We start from the raw sequence: 16,082 nt of genomic DNA, 5'->3' as shown, positions 1-16,082 counted from the left end.
ACAGTCTGCCTGCTGACATATTGTAGAAACTGTCACTGTGAACGAAGAAGGTGGGTTGTATGGGGCGGCACACAGGTTTGCAAAATTGTTGTTGAAAATAAATTCCTTCAAACGACGACATTGTTATTTTAAAGAGAATAATCTGTTTTAATGTACTTTTCTCAGGTGCGTAATAGCATTTTTACATTCAAAATCAAATAATCAAGGAAGGTTTTGAAATAAAATTTACCGTCCTCTTGTTCCCAACCATGTTCCAACCACCAACGGAGGTAGAAATAGAGTTTCTACCTCCAAGATACAAACGGGAGCTCACGTCCTGCGAAATTTTGTTTTGCACAAAATTAGTTCGGTGATCCGTTCATAGATCATATCGGCTATAATTACGGTTGCAACTTTTGATAAAGTATTGGTGAGTAAAATCATGGAGGAAGATAGGACAAGTACTCCTAACAAATTCTTATCTTCGAAAATATTTGAGAATTTCACACCCTCTGTGAAATCGTGTTTCATACAAAAGACAGTTAATCTGACTTTGGTGTTTCAGTCTGTGACCGGATGCATTTTACTTTTTTAGGAAGTAATAATTTTCGAATTTTTTAATCATTGATGGCATTAGACTTGTAAGTATTTATATTATGTATACATGATGATAATATTGATAAGGCGTTAGTAACCCTTGTTTACAGCTAGCCACACACTTGTTTACAAAAGCCCCAAAATCACTGCCAACAAATTGTACACCCCACGAGCGGCACAACAGTGACCTTTGCCTCCTCTTTATACACAGAGGTGGACGACTGCGGCCGGCGGCCTAACCAGGTATCATATTCCTTTTTTTGTCTAAGAATTTTGTTCATTTCTGTCCGTGTGATTTTTGACTTATTTTTTGAATACTGGCATGCAGTGTTACTTTGCAAATTATTTGTTGGAGATGAGTTCTCCCCAACCGTTAACTTTGACAACTCTCTAGGCATTCGACCGATTTTTTTACCCCAAATAAACTTGGATGAATAAAAAGAATGTCGAATTAGAGATTCCCAGAAAAAAAGGAAAGATTATTATTATTTTTGGTAACAGCCTTTACAATAACATTAAAAAGTGATTATCTTTTTTAAGAGTGAGTAAAAAAAATTATGCAAAAACACACACCCCCACACACACCCCCACAGTCGAGCAGGAGCTCCTGGAAATTTTCAGCAGCAGATACATTATGCCTAATAATAATAAATGCAAAGTTTACGGTACATTGTGTTGGATGATGAACGGGTGTGAATGATGGAGCGACTAGTACAAGTTCATACTTAGCTATTTTATAGACCATGACTTGACAACTGAGGGCGCTGTTTAACATCATTGGAGCATTGGTTCATAACAGGACTACAATCTTGCTTGCCCGATCGAAGAGAATACAAATTTTATCAAAATGTTTATTTATTGTTTTTAGTTCAATTTGTCACACAACTTATAACAGCTGAAGACCATTGGTAAAAATAACGACAAGACAAATAATTCGCAGTTCTGAAACAACACCTCCTTTCTGACAAATTATTTATGCATATTGTTGTGACAAGGACGATGTAAGTTGCTACGAAGCGACGCGAAAGTTCTCGATAACAAGATAGTAGAAGTAAAATAATGTTATTACCTGCACTTGACTTGCACATTGCATCTCATTGTCAAAGCTGTTATAAAACAAAATGGTGGACAGCAAGTGTGCCATTATTAAACCGAGTGGGTGCGTGGTGCTTCTGAGTCTGGCTCTGCACTATTAAGAGTGGCTGAATTTAACGGCAATGTGCTTGTGCGCTTGTTGACAGCATCATAGTGAACTGCCAGATTTTGGGCTGTATTTCCATTGTGGAGCGGCAAATCTTTACCATCTTCCTCCCCAGTGTTGTCTTTCTTAATACACGGGCAGCATCTTCCAAAGGCGTGCATTACTTTAGTGATGACGGAGTCTAATGGTGCTAGGGAGTGCATGAAGAGTGGGAGGAAGTCCCAATTGCGGAGTTTCTTGGGGAGGAGGTGAGGTTTTTTAGCTTGCAGGATGTTTACGACAACAACAAATGTTGACAAGAGGATAAATGGGACACCCACAATTAGCAAGAGCCACATGCTGATCATAGACAGTCCGAAGATCAACAGGGGTATAAAGAAGAACATGATGAACAAGTAGAAGATGGCAAACCACCGGTACTTGGCTGTGGTGTTCCCCAGGCTCTTGGCGAGATTGACCGGTATCCTTCTCATGAACGGGACTGGATACCAAATCAAGATCCCGGAGATGTTGAAGAAGAGATGACACAGGGCGATTTGGATACTGTTCTTGAGTTTGTCGCCTGAGCTTGCCATAGCAGCCAAGAGGCTAGTGGCTGTGGTGCCGATGTTGGAGCCCAGGGTCAAGGGGTAGACTCTCTCTAAGGTTATGACACCAAGACCAACTAAAGGCGTCAACGCTGACGTGAAGACAGAGCTGCTCTGCACTATGAACGTCACCCCAGCACCAACAATGATGGCGAGGTAGCCGGAGACCCAATGCCATGGACGGGGGAAGTCTGCGTTGATGACCCTCTTGATGATGCCGGCCATGCGACCCTTGAGGATGGAGTTAAGAAGTTTCACCATAAGGATGAGGCAGGTACAGAGAAGGATCAATGTAAGGATGAGGAGGATGGCCCCTACACCCCTCTCTGATATACCGGTATCGGCAAACAAGTATTTACCTGCAAGACAAGAAGAAAACTATGCATAAAATGGCAGAAATATTATCATGAACGTCAGAGATTCTTGGAGCAAGGTTCTAGGGATGAAAAGATGCATTTAATAATTACAAGCCTTTTATGCATTGAGATTCTTTTAAAATTGCTCCTTGTTACTGGGTGTCTAAAGAGCCATGTCACATGATGGAACTTGGAGGCAACCAACAGTGCATGCTATAATTTATAGGAACTTATTGGTCGCACTCCTGAGTCATTTTGCAGACATCGTCTTACGATCCCTAACAAAAATATGAACATTCAAAATGTGAATGGCTTTCCTTCTTGGATATTGCCTGGATCTATTGCCTGTAAATTGCCTCGTGTGACATGGTCCTCTGGAGGAATGGCTTTAGGGTAAACTTTTATAATGGGCAATGTGATGTTTTTGAAGTTGTAGGTCTTTGGAATACTTCGTATTCCCCTCAAACTCATCATACAGTTTGTACGCCCTCTAAGTTTATCGTCCATTGCCAGTCTTTTTGTCTTGTGGCCACCTGTTATTTCTTATGCACTTTGTCTGTGACGTCATTTCTGAACCATCCCAGTATAACTATAAAGCTGAACAAGGATTTCACAATTGAAGGTTGAAGGAGGTCTAAAGAAAACACTGACTTGACAAACTCACATTTCTCTACTCCAACCTCGATGTATTCAGTAACCATATCTGGGTCTTGCGGGAATCCAGCTCTGGTCACCTCGCCGGCCATTGTCGTAGGTGGCGTCATCGTAGTGTTGACAAAGACCGCCACTTCTTCTTTCTTACACCACACCTTGAGGAGTTTGGCCTCGCTGGGATCGATGTCACCAAGTGCGATCTTGGCGACGACTTTACTGTCAATCTGCATTGACAAACAATTCATAATAACACTATTAACATGGTTTATACTAGGTAGATTATCTCTCACGATTAACGTGGGAGTGCTTACTATGCAAAAACAAGGGTGTTAAACTTAACACCATAATAGTTGTGGTCTTATACCATGGAGGCTTATACCTAAGAGAGAATACAAATTAACACCTTACAAATTAACACCTTATGGTGTTAAAAATAACACCAATGTGACCAGTTGGCAGAGATGAGTTTTTTTAAAACAGTTTATACCACACCCTGTTGTAATTGTTGATTTTTATTTATTTATTTATTTATTTATATATGTATATATATATATAAATGATTTTGGATTGAACAAAGAAAAATTGACTAGAGTGGGATTTGAACCAACGACCTCCGGTTTAACGTGCCGGAGGTCGTTGGTTCAAATCCCACTCTAGTCAATTTTTCTTTGTTCAATCCAAAATCATTTAAAAATGTTCCCAGTCAGTTTCCCTTGTGGTTTATTATTTGATAGTGTATATATATATATATATATATTTTTTTTTCGGGGGGGGGGGTATCATGTGAGAACACACACGGTGTAAATTTTACCCCAGCTTTTGCAGTGTACTACCTACTATGGCATTGTTGGGTGGAGCCCACTCCATCTAAACCTAACACTTCCTCCAAGCTTTGGGTCTATTGTACGTCATACTCACGTCAATAATCTTCTTGGAAAATGGTTTGGTCAGCACCTTGAGAAGTTCAACTTTAGTGCCCTTGTTTGTAGTCATGTTGAAGCTATTCACGATGAGACTCGTGAAGTGGTAAAGATAGTGTGTAGCCACTTCCACCGGCAGTAGGCAGAAGACGCACAGCCAGTTGAACATGTCGTGAATGGTTGCTCCACCGAAGGCCCGTCTGAACTCATTGCGATTGCCTGACTGTGCCATGGACACGATGGTGTTGGTGACAGAGGTACCAATGTTAGCGCCCATGACGATGAAGATTGCCGGCTTCACTTGTAAGACTATTGGCGGGAAGAAGTTGATTGGCGGGAAGAAGTTGATTTATTTAGTGAATTTATTCAGATAAAAAAACAGCAAGAACATGCCAAAAACACATACACAACAGGAGAAAAGACATTGAAATAAGACACACCAGAGTAGAACACAAGACAGAAATACTGCACAAAAATGAACAACAATTTCTACAAATCCTACATGGCGTCTGAAAACATCAACTCAAAGACAACGTCGAAGTAACCAAAAAATGGGAAGAGAGAAATCCCAATGAGCACCATGTGATTTTTTTTTTATCCTATGTTTTTGATTCTTCTTTCACTTCTACGTTGATAAGGCACCATACCAAATATTACGTTTGATTGTATTGTAGAAAAAGTGGTTCAAAACCACGATACTGGCTTTGGCTTGACTACAGTAGCCATTTTGATTCAGCGTACACAACTTTGGCTTTAAATGATTAGTGCTGCCTAAGCCAGAGCCGGTGCCATATAGTCTTACTTCCAGCCGACACGATGGAGACTACGATGGACGTGGATGTACTTGAACTCTGGACCAACACTGTGGCTAGAATGCCGATCATCAAGCCGCAGATGGGGTTATTCAACAGGGTACTGTCAGCGAACACTTCACCGGCCTCCTTACCTGATGAGTTAAAGAAAACAGATATGAAGGAGTCTAGGTACTAGGATCAATCCATCTTGGTAATCTGCCATTATTCAACAGAAGGTCAAAATGTCAAGTTCCTTTCAATGGATTTCTATATAAAACCCCAGTGTCACTATCAGGAATCTTGCACACGCTAACGCCAACGTACTGTTGTTTGTTTTTAATTTTTGAACAATACGATTTGTGCGGCGTAACCTAAATTTCACAAAAATTACCACATGGCAAGTTGCTACGGTTGATGGCAACTAATTGTTATAATCAAGCACATCTTCCTACCCCAAGTTTCAATTCTGATGGTTACTATCCATTTTTCGCAAGATTTTGTGAATATTATCATCAGTTTTTGCTCCTTACCTCCAAGAAGTCTGAACGCCGAGCTCATCAAATCCAGCGAGCAAATAAAGAAATATAGCAGGATGATGACGCCTAGAGGACGGCCAATCCAGTCCACTACGACACGCTGAATCTTCCCACAGGTCGTTAACTCTAAATAATTCGAATAAGGGTGAAAGAAAAAGTGACAATAAAGCTTTAATAGTGGGGTAAAAATTCCCCGGGAATTTCCCGGGGTGTGTTTTTATAAGCGAAATTGGAAATTGTGAGAACAGGGGCGTAATAATAGGAGGGTGAGCTGACTTAATACCGGACCAGGGTTCTCTGTTCCATTTTGGTAAGAGCCAATGGGTCAACTGGACAGCTTGTTAAGGTCAAGAACTGACTTACCGGACCAGGGTCCACTGGTCTTTTCCATTTCGGTAAGAGCCCACGGGTCAACCAGACAGCTTGTAAAGGTCAAGAACTGACTTACCGGACCAGGGTTCACTAGTCTGTTCCATTTCGGTATTAAAAGAGCCAATAGGTCAACTAGACAGCTTCCAAAGGTCAAGAACCGACTTACCGGACCAGGGTTCACTGGTCAGTTCCATTTCGGTAAGAGCCCACGGGTCAACCAGACAGCTTGTAAAGGTCAAGAACTGACTTACCGGACCAGGGTTCACTAGTCTGTTCCATTTCGGTATTAAACGAGCCAATGGGTCAACCAGACAGCTTCTAAGGTCAAGAACTGACTTACCGGACCAGGGTTCACTAGTCTGTTCCATTTCGGTAAGAGCCCACGGGTCAACCAGACGGCTTGTAAAGGTCAAAAACTGACTTACCGGACCAGGGTTCACTGGTCTGTTCCATTTCGGTAAGAGCCCACGGGTCAACCTCCTCATCAATCTCTCCTCCATCGATGAAGGAATTCACGGATTTCCGGACTCGCTTCTTGAAGCTACCCGTGTATCGACGCACTCCTCCGGCGACACGACCAAAGCTCCGGAGCCTCTCTTGGCGATGATTGCTCGGATGGTCCGGATCCATGACCTGTGGAAATTTGATAAAGTTCAAATCATTTAAGTTACAGTACAGGTCTTGTGGTTTTGGAAACTGTTGCTAGTATAACACATTGTGAGAAATAACTACCTCTGAAGTATACATACTTCAGGCAGAAAAATACTGCTTGACAACTTACTTGCTAAGCAAAAATTTAGCGGCATACCAGTTACGACAATGTGATTTTGGTTGGTAACCCGTAAGCACTATTGTATGTGCTAAGCATTCGTTTTTGGTGCTTAGGCTTTTTGAAGTTTGGTCCTGCTGTAGAACGGCCGGCAAAGGTCACGTACCAGCAATGAGTAACTATACATATCAGAGGACTCAGGAAACATCAGATTATAAATGCAGTGCTGAAAGGCAGTGGACACTATTGGTAATTACTCAAAATATTTATTAGCATAAAACCTCACTTGGTAACGAGTAATGGGGAGAAGTTGGCAGTATAAAACATTGTGAGAAACGGCTCACTCTGAAGTGACGTAGTTTTCGAGAAAGAAGTAATTTTCCACGAATTTGATTTCGAAACCTCAGATTTAGAATTTGAGGTCAATCAAGCATCTGAAATAATACAACTTCGTGTGACCTTGGTGTTTTTGCTCTTATTATTATCTCGCAACTTCGACGACCGATTGAGCTCAAATTTTTCACAGATTTGTTATTTTATGCATTTGTTGAGATACAGCAATACAAGTGAGCAGACTGGTCTTTGCCAATTACCAATAGTGTCCACTGTCTTTAACACACATAGGTGTAGACCTATATGGATAACCAAATACAAATTATTTGCATTGAAATATTTAAACAAACTATATTAAGACCAATTTCCTGCCAGAAAACATCTCCCTATAAACCCAACCTGGTGCCGTTTGACGTTGGCCCGTGCAGTCATGCATCAGACCGTGCATACCTCCTTCCTTCACTGACGCTTAACTGTCACTGTAGGGAGCCCTATATTAAGCAACAGACTGAGTCATAATTTACCCCCTTCCCCTTCCCATGTCTTATTCATAACCCCCTTGTGTCTGTCTAGAATGAACACAATTCCAGTCATCAGGCGATATCCTGGTTTTAGTTGTTTGTCTTCCGTTGTGCGTTCCAAGACGGGTCTGGTCTGACGTCATCATGGCAGCCATTTTGTGTTTGGCATGGTACTTAAAGGCATGAGCACTATTGGTAATTACTCAAAACAATTGTTTGCGTAACAATTATTTGGTAACGAGCAATCGAGAGCTGTTGAAATTATAGTTATTGTGAGAAATGGCTCCCTCTGAAGTAAAATAGTTTTTGAGAAAGAGGTAATTTCTCACTCAAATGATAAAAATACATATATCTGGGCCTGGGCCGAAATGGCTGTGTATGGCAAAATTGCGACTCAGAGGGAACATTTGTATTTGGTCACGTGTAGATGTCATTTTCGGTCCAAATGCAGCACAACCCAATAGGCTGACTAGTCTGGCATCCTGTATTAGCCAAGGATTTGTTTAACCACAAAAATGGCTTCTGATCGGAACTCTCTATAAAAAAAACCCACATGGCTCTGCTTTGTCCGTTTGTATAGCGCCCTCATCGTCAGGAAAAGATGACCGATTTCGCCACATTGTTAACAACTACTGTATGGCATCTTTCATAATTAATATTACGCATATCTGGCAATTTGTAACATGCTCAGGTTGTGGTTGTTTTCATGTCGTGGTAAGACTATCCATCTAAGAACTTGAGTGTGAAAAAAACCACACAATCAATTACAATGAAGCTTACTTCAATGTCAATTACTTTCTCTTTACAGTGTTTTTTTGCGTTTACAAACTGTTTGAAAACATTTTTCAGTTCAACAAAATTATCTTACTGACGTCAGTAGGATAGTGCATGCAAATTAGAGGTTGCTTTATGGAAATAAGTTCATGCCAGCTCAATCACCTTGATATTATGTCAATATGTTTCAATGTGTAACCCCTACTCCATTATTAAATTCGAAGGCAAGGGGATGTGGCAAATTAACGATTGTGCAATTTCAGGAAATAAATCTAATACGGGACTGTGCCTTTGATGTTTCAAAGTTGTTAGGGACGACGCTGTTCTAAACGCAGAGTTAGTCTATATATTTCTGAACAAGGCAGTATACTTAATAAAGCATCGTAACACAATCACAAATAATAATTTCTGCTAAGCGAAAATAAGCAGGATACTATTCTCAATTTGACATGACATTGTGAAATGGTAGTTTGGCTGGAAACCTTGCTCTGGTAAGCATAATTTTGTTGTGCTTAGCTAATAATTTGGTCCTGAAGTCTGGTGCGATGGTCGGCAACACCGAAACACCTTGAGTTCTTTTTTTTGCGGCTGTAACCAATAACTTGTTCGGTCAATGGTCAGTGACCCCCAATGGCAAGTTCAACCGAAGCACTTATTTTGTTTGTTACCAAGCGAAACGCACCCCGTGTATAAACAACACACAAGACGTTATTCTGAAAATTCAAGATAGGTGATCCTTGAAATGTCTGGTGATGAAGCGCAGATACAAACTGTCTGAATCATACTAAAGTATGATGCATGCATAGACCTTTTCGCAAATACCGGGCGCGCGCGTAAAGCTTGGAATTAGGTGCATTGTGGTCTAGCTGGTATCCAAATTTGATCCATATATATCCCACAATGCACCTCATTCAACAGTCTGCGCTTGCGCATTGGTGTTTGCGATAAGGTCTATGGTGAGAGTACATGTGAAAATCTCTTTTTCGAGTAGTGTTGGTTCTAAAAAGAACCGGTGGTTAACAACTCAACGTTTCAATCAGTATGCTCTGATCGTCTTCAGGAGACTGTAACTACATATACATCATGTATTGTTATTTACAGGTATTATAGTGAATGAAATCTTAAGACGTATTTGGGACACTTACCAGATCTTCAGTGTCCTCCGTTCGCGTCATGATGAGCGTTTAGATGAACAAATCCCTCCCCAAAACAGGTCCTTGTTGTCCAGCCAGCCAAGCGACCCAACCGTTGAATTTGAGCTGGTACCGCACCGGTAGGAAACACCTAGGCCTATGTCTTGAGGAGCTCAAAAACACCGGCAACGTCACCCCCTTTCGAAAGAGTCCTCTGCTCCCCATCGCTCTATATTATATACATGTAAACAGCCCCTTCCTCTCTTCAGTGAGTCACCCCAACGTGGGTTATATAGAAGCAAACTTTTAAGTAAAGACCACTGGGGGAGAGAAGTCTTTCTATAGTTTTCATAGATCGGAACCTTTCAAACGGATATCCAAAATTTGCCACAAAGTGAGACCACTGTGCTATTTCTAGGTAACTTGAAATGATGCCAGCAAGTAGAGAAAAGGCAGAGCCTGAACAAATGCAATATCCGAATTAAAAACTCCGATTGTCTTCGCACTTTTGATTGAGGCTTAATTAACATTGTGGCCCAACAGGAAAAAATTTAGTTTGTGTTTTTGGAGCTTTGCTGGGTGATAATTGGAACTTAACTTTTCAGATCACAACGATCACGAATTCTCAATGTTTTTATCTGGAAAATGTGAATGGTTGTCCATAAATTACCAGGCTCTGTCGAGTTGGTTACCGCTAACACTTTAACATGACTCTAAGCATCTAATTTAAAGCTGAAAACACTAAGTTTTTGAGAGTAATTCGCATTGGTATAAATTTCACCAAATCATAACAATTTAGGAGCTACTATGGCCAAGCCCACCTGCTTCGTCTGTTATCTAGAACAACTTTCAGTTAAACAAAAAAGTAAATTCACATTTTTGGGGTCAGGTTTTGCGTCATGATGCATATTATTTTATTGACGCTTAAATATTTAAAACGAATAATAATAGCCTAGGCCATGAGTTTATTTTGAACGATATAAATAATTCACAAATATTTCAAACAAATTCCTTTGACCTTTAAGGCATTTTTTGTAATTTAAAACTTATTTGGTTAAAAGCTGTTGACATTTTAAAACACTGTCAGAAACAACATCCGTTGATGTAATGTACATGTAGTTTCAGTGAAAGAGGTCATGTATGAAGTCTTGCCTTGGCATCTGAAAGCACATATGTAATTATATGCAGCAATGGTGTTTAATTTTTCATTTTTTTTCTTGCAGCTTCGATGACAAATTGAGCCCAAAATGTCTACAGGTTTGTTATTTTGTGCATTTGGGATTTTTTTTGCAAAAAAAAACCCGAAAAAAAGTAAAGGGTGTTCCCAATTATAGCTGATGAATCACATTTGGTTTCAATACCTAGCAATACTAAAACAAAATTAATATACTATTCGAGTAATTTCCTTGCAACAAGAAGTTACAAAAATGTGATTAAAGGGTCTATGTACTTTTTGTTGGACAAAAAACACAATGTCCACAGATTTTCACTAAACTCACACAGTTTGAAGATAATGATAGTAGAAAGCTTCCCTGAAAATATTACTTGATGAGGTGCTGTAGTTTTTGAGAATGAGTAAAACAATGCTATGAAAATAATTTCCGTCTCTCTGATCATGAGACGCAAATTATTTTAGCATGTAAAAATGTATTTTCATGACATTGTTTTACCAATTTCTCAAAACCTACAGCACCCCAGCAACTAACATTTTTAAGGTAAGCTTTCTATTATCATTATCTTCAAACGGTGTTGGTTTAATGTAAATCTGTGGACATTGTGTTTTGTGTTACAAAAAGTAACCAAATCCTTTAAAGATATGGTTTTGATCACATTTTGTGTAAACACCTATAGTAGCAATTCCCAAGTTTGCGATTGGACAAACTCGGAATGCAACAACAAACAAAATGGCCTCGCAGTATGTAAGAGTTGACAGGTCACTGCTTTACCCTTCTCTGTCTTCAACGAACCACAAATTGTTTGCTTTGAACCGTTGCAGTTTGACCTCCTTGCTCTGTACCCAATTATTATGCACTACAGCCGCTTTCTCGTGGTGGTTCTCATAAAACTGAGAATTAGCAAAGTAAAGTTTGCCATTCGGGAAAATCTGGGATGACATCACTTTCTTTCTTAATCCTGGGAGCTTCTCTTCGATCAGCATTTTATTCATAATCACCTGATCTGAGATACTAGTCTGTGATTCGTGCAATCGGCGGAGCCATTCCTTTACGAACTCTTTGGTCTTTTCTGTACACCTAAAGTAGACGAACCCTGCGCAGTAAGCGATGTACGGTTTGTGTTGGTCTTCTTCTACTGCTATGTCAAACTCACCATCAAGAAACTGGAATGGTTCCTTCAACCACACAGTGTCAACGTCACTAAAGAGCACATGGTGTCCTTTTTCTAGGAGTTGATAGATGTAAGCCGGCCGCTTGTTCACCATAGCGTTGTAGATAGGTGAGTCCCACTCCAGTTTGTGAGCGGGTATTTTGAAACCCTCTGAAATCACCACGTGGACGTCCGGTCTCCCGTAGAGAAACCGCTGCGTTTCTTCGTCTTCGGCTACGACTAGAATCCGTGGCTTAGTGCCCACTCGCTTGATGCTTTCCAACCAGTTTTCAGTGAAGTCCAAGAAGGCTTTGTTCGTGGTTGCGAGGACGACTGGGCGTGGGTCTGAGACGGCATCCTGCCAGGGGCTCTGAGTCGCTCCTACGCCCGGTAACTTCGGTGCCTCAACAAACCGTACTAATGTGGGGTCGAAGTCTTTCAACCGTTTCATTCGGTTCATTTGCTCATTGTGGCGTTTCCAGCCTGTAGGAGGGATTGAAATTTGAGTTATCAGATGAGTAACTGCAATAATATCCTGCAAGGGGCTTGGTGTGGCTCGCACGCCCGGTAACTTCGGTGCCTCAACAAACCGTACTAAAAACGTGGGGTCAAAGTCTTTCAATCGTTTCATTCGGTACATTATGTCAGCGTGGTGTTTCCAGCCTGTAAGATTGATTGAACATTGAACTATCAGATAAGAAAATAGCATTTGGTGATTGAGTTTTTGTTATAAAAATACTGCGACTAAAAAATGTTCATCTGAAGAATTCGTTTGGATAAATAAACTTTGCGTCCTTATACCTCCTTTTTATTGCACAAGATTTAAAGGCAGTGGACACTATTGGTAATTACTCAAAATAATTATTAGCATAAAACCTTTCTTGATTACGAGTAATGGGGAGAGGTTTACAGTATAAAACATTGTAAAAAAACAGCTCCCTCTGAAGTGATGTAGTTTTCGAGAAAGAAGTAATTTTCCACGAATTTGATTTCGAGACCTCAAGTTTAGAACTTGAGGTCTCGAAATCAAGCATCAGAAAGCACACAACTTCGTGTGACAAGGGTGTTTTTTCTTTCATTATTATCGCGCAACTTCTGCGACCGATTGAGCTCCAATTTTCACAGGTTTGTTATTTGATGCATATGTTGAGATACACCAAGTGAGAAGACTGGTCTTTGACAATTACCAATAGTGTCCACTGTCTTTAAACACAAGCAAAATTTTGTTGATAAGGTCAGGCCTGTATACTTCGTCTTTGAACGGGCAAGGGCAACATAAGGAACGTAAATTTCTACTGGAGCATTTCAAGGGCACCAAGGAAATGACCAGGGGGCATGGATGCAATCGCCTTCATTGCCTCTGTATCCAAAGCCACTGTAAAGTATCAGACCTGCAAGCTGATTCTAAATTTATGATTATAATAATATTTAGGGGTTTCGTTGGTTGGATTTCCTTACCGGACCACGCCACTAATCCTATACTTGCCGCCACAACCAAGATGGCGAGCTGTCTTCCATTCCAGCGCCGACAGGTGAAAATCAGCATGATCTAATAAAGGGATAAACAAAGTAATATATTCATATGTGGTGACCTATCCAATGTGTCTTTTCATTCATTGTGATAAAAAAATTAGCTTGAGAAACAAAACTCAAAAGTTTTAGAATAATGCTTAAAATTGTCTCCTTATGCCTGCAATAATAAAGAGGCATGCTTCTCAGCATAAGATTTCAGGACACATATTTTGTTATTTTATTTTCTATTTATTTATAAAAAAATTGTCTCGGGGGGGGGGGGGGGGTGGGGGGGGCTGGTTCCAATCAAAGTATTGTGTATGTCGCCGTTGCATAAAGTGGCTTGGCAGCCACTGTTCACTCAGGAAGGAACCGAACGGGACATAAAAAAGGCACATACCACGAACAAAAAAATCGCGATAAAAAAACACAGTAAACGTCGATGAAATAATACGAGATTTGTAATTACTAAAAATAATTATAAGCATAAAAACCTTATACTTGGTGACGAGTAATGGGGAGAGGTATAGATGGTATAAAACATTGTGAGAAACGGTTCCCTCTGAAGTGACATAGTTTTTGAGAAAGAAGTAATCAACCGAAATCAACCATCTAAACGCACACAACTTCGTGTGACAAGGGTGTTTTTTTCCGCTCGCAAGTTCGATGACCGATTGAGCTCAAATTTTCACAGGTTTGTTATAAGGCTAGTCTTTGACAGTTACCGATAGTGTCCACTGCCTTTAAAACCCTTGTGGCTACAGCGCCCTCAATGATGCAGCTGAAATAAAATCACTTTCTTGGAGATTGCCTGGAAATGGTTGCCAGTTAATTGGGAAAAGTTCCGTATCCGGCCACCACTTTTCCACTAATTTTTACAAAAAGGAATATCTCATTGTAAAGTAAAACTATACTCATTTCTCTATTACTCTCTCTCTCTATTCAGGTATTTCTGCTTCACTGATTTTCTGTTCATGTTTGTTGTGTTCTCATTTAGCCTTCGAGAAAGCCTGTGCTAAAAGCATGGAGGTAGCCTCCATGGCTAAAGCATGGGTATAAATAAGTCAAAACGTCGACAGGCCATTATGTATTTTTATACCATCCTTTGGTTGGGAAGCAGTTTGCAACAGCTACTTCTATTTTCTCACCAATTTATTTCATATCAAAATGACAAAGTGGTGGCAGGATACGGAAATTTCCTCGTTGATCACCCCAAGTGTTAAGTTCAAGTTTGATCTATTACATAACATTGATAGAAGCTCGACTTACCTTTGCGTTTGTATACTTACTATCATCAAATTCTGCAGTTTCTCCCTTTCCCTTTGGATCGGTAAGCATTCAAAATGGTTGTCTTCGTGTACGGTTGCTGCGTGAATGCACAGCCCAATACACTGTATCTGTGATATAATTAAATGACCCTAGCAACAAACGAAGCCAACTACAAGACACAGCAAGTGTTCAATGGACACCATAAGATGATTTTTTTTAAACATGTAATACTCGTCAAGGAATGAAGTAGATTGTCTTACAAGTGACAGTTCGACTATTGGTCCCTGCTGCTCTGTATGTTGTTAATGCAATACAACTCAGTAGCATGAAGGCCTTGTACAGCTAGCTGAATAGAATGAATGTGTACCGTCGCCATGAAAGCCATTACGTAATCACTATAATAATAGTGATGCAAATAGCGCCCCCCATTCTACAGTTGGCTAAACCATGGAGGAAGAAGGGCGAAACCAACTGGTATGTGTCAATGTTTGTATATAGACCTTTCTTTTGTTTACAAATATTTGGGCGAAACCAGCGCATGCGCAGTTTCTGGTTGGCAAGTTACTTTATAAAATGTCGCTTGACAGTACATGGAGACTTTGGGCTTACAACTAATACTACAGTACAAACAAGTCGCTATAGAATCGTACAGTAATTTCGTGCAGAATTTCAGATTCAGTAGTCAGCGATGACAGTTGTGAGTGCTTGGGTTGTGATTAAAACAACTGGATATGTGGTTCTGCGCAACTGTGTGTATGCATGGCAGGGTAAGCCTCTCTGTCACGTTGACCTTGTTGACGTTCTTTATTAAACTTTTAACTTAGGCAAGCGGGCATTTTAAATTTGTAATTTTATTTAAACTGTTTTTAATTTCAAACTAGGCATAGGGCCTATCTCTGATATTTTGGGGAACAGCGTGAAAAATACGTAGGGACCTACACATATTTATACCGGACCACTGTTACTGTTAGTGTTACTTTAGCCTAGTTGAGTAGTTACTTAGTACGTTGTTATTTTTTTTTTATATTGAGCCATTGCGGTTTTATTATGAAATATAATTGCAGTTGAATTGCAAATTGATAGCGGTCCAAATGTAGATCAGGGGAATGGTAATTTGTTCAGTTCACAATCACATATTTTGGTAATTCAATTCAGTAACATTTATTTCAATGCTGTCATTCATAAAAATAAAAAAATAAATAAAAAAGTGTCCTTAAGCAAACTCGCCCCACCGGCCAAATTATACATACTGTGGACAATCACTCCATATCCGGATGTACTCCTAGAACTATTGCGGTTTCGTCTGCTATCGTCTCCCATATTGCGGTTTCGTCTGCTATCGTCTCCCGTTACTGGAGACGATAGCAGATGAAACCGAAATAGTTCTAGGAGTAATCCGGATGATGGTAATCTAGCTTACTTGCCCACGAAAATGTCATCCTCGGGCAAG

At 40.2% G+C, this 16,082-nt stretch overlaps 2 protein-coding genes across 3 annotated transcripts; both read right to left on the bottom strand.

The window, feature by feature from the left end:
* Window positions 1–151: 151 nt before the first annotated feature.
* Window positions 152–9,646, bottom strand: LOC117288523 (sodium-dependent phosphate transport protein 2A-like). The gene is made up of 7 exons (XM_033769414.1): window positions 9,539–9,646; window positions 6,422–6,629; window positions 5,619–5,750; window positions 5,097–5,240; window positions 4,293–4,603; window positions 3,385–3,598; window positions 152–2,723 (listed from the first exon to the last, which is right to left on the bottom strand). The coding sequence occupies exons 1-7, from the start codon at window positions 9,566–9,568 to the stop codon at window positions 1,723–1,725; spliced, it is 2,040 nt and encodes a 679-aa protein (XP_033625305.1). The 5' UTR covers window positions 9,569–9,646; the 3' UTR covers window positions 152–1,722.
* Window positions 9,647–11,282: 1,636 nt separating this feature from the next.
* Window positions 11,283–15,133, bottom strand: LOC117288278 (UDP-D-xylose:L-fucose alpha-1,3-D-xylosyltransferase 3-like). 2 transcript variants are annotated; one of them, XM_033769069.1, is made up of 3 exons: window positions 14,653–15,133; window positions 13,310–13,400; window positions 11,283–12,334 (listed from the first exon to the last, which is right to left on the bottom strand). In XM_033769069.1, the coding sequence occupies exons 1-3, from the start codon at window positions 14,656–14,658 to the stop codon at window positions 11,469–11,471; spliced, it is 963 nt and encodes a 320-aa protein (XP_033624960.1). In that variant the 5' UTR covers window positions 14,659–15,133; the 3' UTR covers window positions 11,283–11,468. The 2 variants fall into 2 exon arrangements, with proteins under 2 accessions (XP_033624960.1, XP_033624959.1); XM_033769068.1 differs by having other exon boundaries at window positions 14,633–15,132.
* Between the last annotated feature and the right edge of the window lie 949 nt (window positions 15,134–16,082).

Source organism: Asterias rubens, chromosome 3 (assembly GCF_902459465.1).
Source record: "Asterias rubens chromosome 3, eAstRub1.3, whole genome shotgun sequence".
Taxonomy (NCBI): Eukaryota; Metazoa; Echinodermata; class Asteroidea; order Forcipulatida; family Asteriidae; genus Asterias; species Asterias rubens.
The sequence above is the reverse complement of the archived record's forward strand: the minus strand, read 5'-3'. Positions and strand labels throughout refer to the sequence as shown.